This window comes from Cariama cristata, unplaced genomic scaffold (genome assembly GCF_000690535.1).
Source record: "Cariama cristata isolate BGI_N322 unplaced genomic scaffold, ASM69053v1 scaffold8543, whole genome shotgun sequence".
Taxonomy (NCBI): domain Eukaryota; kingdom Metazoa; phylum Chordata; class Aves; order Cariamiformes; family Cariamidae; genus Cariama; species Cariama cristata.
Genome location: NW_009606616.1, coordinates 51,697 through 57,061, shown reverse-complemented (window position 1 = coordinate 57,061; position 5,365 = coordinate 51,697). Strand labels below are relative to the sequence as shown.

The window sequence follows — 5,365 nt, the reverse complement described above, 5'->3', positions numbered from 1 at the left end:
GGAGGGCAGCTTTCCCCTACAGCGTCAGCCCTGCCTCAAGTGCCTCCCACGTCTCGGTTTCAGAATGTGCTGGTGTGGTTGTATTTGTTGAAATGTTCAGTTATGGTTGCTGGTTTAACTTTCCTTCCCTAGCTGGGAATGTTTGAGGAGGGCTCTCTGAGCACTGCCTCCCTTCTCGGTCTCTGAAGGACTTTTAATTACTCATGTTCTACCTTTACCTTATTTTTGTTCTAATTTGTAACAGCGTGGTGAAGATCCTGCTCGCAGCTAACGCAGATCCAAACCTTGGAGACGATTTCAGCAGCGTGTATGAGACTGCCAAGGAAAAAGGCCTCCATTCTTTGGAAGGTAATAGTGTTTGTGTGCAGCTACCTGCGTTTGCTTTTCAGGTCCCAGAATTTTTTTTTACTGGCTTTGAAATGGAAATTTGACCTCGTTGGGTTTTTTTTAGAGCTAGCTTCAGCTTCCATTTAAATGCAGAATAACTGATGGTATGTGGGTGAGTGTATGCCTGAAGATGAGAGAAAACGTTATGTAGATGTTTATGAGAAGCAATCCTTCAACATCCTAGAGATAACCTGTTTTTATATAGCCAGAACATAATACGAAGTCGTAGATAGGAGCATCATCCCGTTGACCCACATGCAGCCGCTTGCTGGGGAAGGAGAAGGGTTCAAGGCGGTGTATTCCACCAGTAGCCTTACTCTAGATCTTATAAGTAGGTATAAAATGAAGAGAGACCTGTCCAATTGAAATAAAGCTGAATGATGTAACTGGTTGCAATCACTGCTGCTGGTTTTTGGGCAGGTGTTAATGCTAACTTTCAGCCTTGAAGTCCTTACATGGAAATGAGGAGATTTTTTTGCAGCGTCATTTCATCTTGTTATGATTTTTCATGGCCGATGTCTCAAGTTCCAGTCTCATCCTAAAGTTATCCCCATTGCTGGGGTCTTGGCCCCACTAAAATGCCCCCGGCTGTTGCCTTCCCCATTTCAGAAGCCCCTTCCCCATCCGAGCGCTGCGCTGAGCTGCCGGCCTCGGCCCTGGGCTCTGCCGGCTGCCGGGACTCGCGTTCCCAGGGCCTGCTGCATCCCCAGTGACTGCATTTGTGTGCTCTGAGCTTCTGCTTTGAAGTTAAAGCTTTTCTGAGCTGCTGTAAGGAGAAAATTGGAGGCAGCCACCCAGGTTGTCCAGAGCCTCGGTTTGCAGAGCCTCGTTCGCCCGGTGACATTATCCATTGCTCTGTCTGTGCTTTTTGCCTCGCCGCTAAGAGCCGAAAGCTGTATAAAGTCTAACGAAGGTGTAATATTTGAACCTTTCATAAACCACAGGTTGAGTTAAGAAGATGAATCAGTGAGGGGACAGTTTTGACAGGGCGTTATTTTGTTTTTAAAAGCTCTCCACTCTCATCCCTCACTGTAACCCACCCGTGCAATAGACCTCCTCCTTGATGGGAGGGAGAACACGCGTATATCAGATCGCTGTAGCAGCAAATGCAAAACCTATGAAACGGCACTAAAAATGAACAATGGAATGCCAATACATAATGCATGTTCATAGACTTTATTTAAGACAAAGTATATCAACCAATGAAGTTAATTGTTTTTGTCTGCCTTCATCCCTCTATAATGTTATATATTTTTGGGGTGAAGAAAAGATAAAGCTACTCAGTAAGAAGTTGCATTAATTCTTTCGTTGACATGTTTTATTAAAAAGAATAAATTCAGTTGCATTTTAAAAAAGAGAGGGAGAGAGAGAAACTGCCTTTGTTTTTTTACTTTTTTTTACACATTTACATATTTCGTATATAAATATTTTTTCATAAAAACATCCAAATCGAGAGGGTATGCTCCACGAGCACTGCACAAAATATATTACAGACATTTATATGGATGGCAGGAAGGGAGACAGAGGGCTGAAAATTTCCAGGCACCCAGTGATTGATGGTAGACGAGGCTTCCCCTGACGCTTTATTGAGTTTCCGATGATTATCTCTCTCTGAGACATTTTTTACAGATGACGGCCGAGCTGTCACAACGGACCATGGGGGAAAAAACCCAACAATAATAACACTTTAATCTCTTTACTGCACTGCTCCCTAGTATCTCAGATTCATCTTCCCTGACGCACGCAGTTCATTATCCTGCTCCTCCCTGGGTAGGAAATGACGACAAATAAATAAATATACATACTCGCCCTGTATGCTTGGAGAAAAGACCCAGGAAAGGAAAGGAGCCAGGGCATTAATTGATCTTACTGGAGGTACTGCGGTTCATTAGTAGAGATGCTGAGCTAGGACGGCATCAGGTATTCATTCCAGTGTTTTTCTCCTCTGAACTTTTCAAAGCTTCTGGAAATCTTAGGAGGGAGCGTGGAGACTGCGCTGCAGGGGACCCACCGTCGGGGGCTGCTTGCTTTGCTGTGACGAAGCGTTAGGTCCTCAGAGCCCTTTCGGGTTCTCGACGGCAAAGTCCCTGAACGTGGGCTTACTGAGTTTTGGTTACACGCCTCCAGGAGCAGAATGTGGCCCACCGGTTGGGTGGCACTCCTTCAACGGGAGAGCCCCAGCCCAGCCCCGCCATCACTTAGGCTCCGTGGTGGGGCTTCATGCTTGTAGGGCTTCCTCATCTCCCAGAGCTGGGGAGAGGGGTTTGTGGCCAGGCCTGGCCCTGCTGCCTGCCCCCTCCAGCGTGTCCCAGCCGAGTGAGTGGCGGGTTCGTCTCCGTTAACTCTGGGATGGGTGCGACAACTGCCCTTCCCTCAAAAATCAGATCTAAAGTGCAGCAGCTGTCAAAACCCGCAGTGCTGAGTGATAGCGTCTGCTTGTTGATAAAGAACCGGTGAAGACGGTGAACGCTGAAAAGAGAGGGGGATCTGCCCTCCAGGCAGACAGGAGAGTGGTGCTCACCTCAGATCCTCGACTGGAAGACTTGACCTCTTTGGTGGCTGTGCTTGTCCATCTGGGCAGGCTTTAGGTCCAGCTTTAGGTCTGACTTCTCTCTGGTGTGTTGAGTGCTCTCAGGGCTGATGTGAAGATGCCATCTCTGCTGCTGTAAGTCTCCTTCCTGCCTAATCAGCGGGCTGGTGTCGTTATTTCCTTCAGTACCGAAAAGGAGCCACTCTTTTTTCCACTGTTTGTTGTTACTGATGACTAAAACGAAGGGCTTAAAAACCAGGAGGTTTTCTAAAGCCTGACCCTTAGACCAGCTGCAGAAGAGTATGGGTGCTGCAGACCCTGCCTGCAGACCCGCGCAGGGTGCTGGGCCCCTGGGTGCTGGAGCCCTGCCCAGAGACACGGACTGGTCTCCTGGAGACCCCTGGAATTAGGAATCTGCCTGAAGGCCGAGCGATGGCGGGGCAGCGTCCTCTCCCTTCCCAGCTTCCCTTCTGTTTGCTGAAATCACCACTGCCTTGTCGTAACCAGCCTGGGTGTCGGGAGAGGATTTCTCCTGCCCTGGGAGGATGTTCCCTAGCACCAGAGCACCAGTACGGAGGCACCGTTCCCCTCTCCCACTGCCTGCCAGGGTCTGAGCTTGCCTGTGGGTGCTGCAGGTGTTGTTCGGTCTGTGCTTGGGGACCGATCAGGGCTGCCGTTAGCAGGGACAGGAGGTGTCGTTCAGAGCCGTCTTAGAGGCATCCCGTACCTGTGCCGTACCACCGTGGCCAGGGCTGCTCGCCGTGGTGCGTTGCCCACCTGGCAGCTGGGTTTGCCTACAAATCTACCACCCCGCCAGCTCCTGCCTACACGTGTGGTGGAGAGGGGACTGATCCAGCGGGAGCTGGGCTTGGTGCTGGCTCCCTTGCAGAGAGCCTTTGCCTCTGCACATCGGTTTGACTTAGTGCATTCCTCGATCTCCGAGCTTTGCAGTCCAAACTCTGATTTTTGCAGCTGATCTGGAAGGTTTAGTGTTGCAGTGTGTCTGTCCCACCACACAGTCCTTCTCCTGTCCTCCTGGGCCCAGCTTTGCTCCAGCCTGCCAGCACGAGTCATTGGGCTTTCCCTTTTGCAGGGTATCGGTGCATGTTGGCGTTCAGCAGAACAGAGCTCAAGGGAAGGAAAAAATTAAAATTAAAGAGCTTTAGAAAGCATCAGTTTCTGTTCAAAGAAACGTCACAATTGCTAGGTCTGATTTCACAAAACCTGCCAGAGCTCAGTATAATTGCGTTTGCTCAGGGGATTCCAGGCTTTCCGGTGCGTTGTAAAATGCACTTTTATGAATTATTGCCATCCCGATGGCGCCAAGGAATACACCTCATGGAGCGCGCTGTACTGGTGGCTAAGCAAACACAGGATAAAAACTCCAGGTCCCCAAGAACAGCCAGTTTCAACACAGAACCAAAGATGGCAGGAGCAGAACTGAGTTAGGTATCATGCTCTGCAGCACTTGAACCCGCGTTACTTTTCAGTTACCAAAGGAAGTGTTTTTAGAAGAGTTCCTGCATTTCAATGGCCACTCCTTGACGTTTCTGGGAAGTGCGGAGCCGAGGAGGCAGCTCCTGGGGGAGAAGGGCACCGGAGCGATGGGAGCGGTGTGATAAGGGAAGCTTCCCACGACTCTGAGGAGATCCCCTGGGCATTCCCAGCTGACTGCTGTCCTGAGGATCTGTCGTCCCTCAGCCTCTCCGACTCTTTTCTCTTGGTTACAGCTTGCAGGTTTTGGCGCTTCCAGCCTTAAGTAGGCACAGACTGCTGGGATGGTGTTTTGGCTGGGGGAGGAAGGTGATGTGGAGGAAGCACTGAATGGTTGTTCCCTGGCCCTTCTGGGCAGTAAAAGGGGGAAAAAAGGCAGAAGTCTCAGCATTACTTGCTTGTATTGAATCCTGGTTTCACTTTGAAGGCACAAAGAGGCTGTGGTTGGAACAAGGCTGAGGTTTTCTCTCGGGCTTTCTCCAACCACCTCCTCCCCTGCCTGGGCGCTGTGAAGGCAATCCCTGAGTTTGTAGGAACCGTCTTGTCATCACCTCCATTGCTGCTCAGTGGAGTGGGGACAACAGCCACCAGAAACACCCCAGGGGTCCTGATTGTCCCCTGGAAAAGGCCATTAGGCCCTTAACAAGGTTCCAGACGGGTGGTGGGGGTCCGTGCTGCTGGGGCACGTTCAGACAAGCAGTTCTTTACTTGGTCTCAGCGAGCTGAGCTTTCATTCTTCTTGCCCTGCAGTCCTTGTGACCCGGGAGGACGACTTCAACAACCGCTTGAACATCCGAGCCAATTTCAAGGGGTGCACAGCTCTACACTACGCCGTACTGGCCGATGACTACCTGACGGTCAAACTGCTGCTGGATGGAGGTGAGTTTTGTAGCTCCGAACGGCTCTTGGGCCAGGAGCACTTTTTCTGAGTAGGTCTGTCCCACAGAACTGTCC

The 5,365-nt window shown here is 50.3% G+C and overlaps 1 protein-coding gene across 1 annotated transcript in view; it reads left to right on the top strand.

Annotated features, from left to right (window-relative positions):
- The window catches only part of CLPB (ClpB caseinolytic peptidase B homolog (E. coli)), a gene marked incomplete at both ends in the record, with an annotated part of 68,697 nt that overhangs the window by 11,814 nt on the left and 51,518 nt on the right, over window positions 1-5,365 (top strand). Inside the window, 2 exons of the mRNA XM_009696424.1 lie at window positions 245-348; window positions 5,162-5,290. Coding sequence (XP_009694726.1) covers window positions 245-348; window positions 5,162-5,290 — 233 coding nt within the window. The remainder of the gene's footprint in view (window positions 1-244; window positions 349-5,161; window positions 5,291-5,365) is intronic.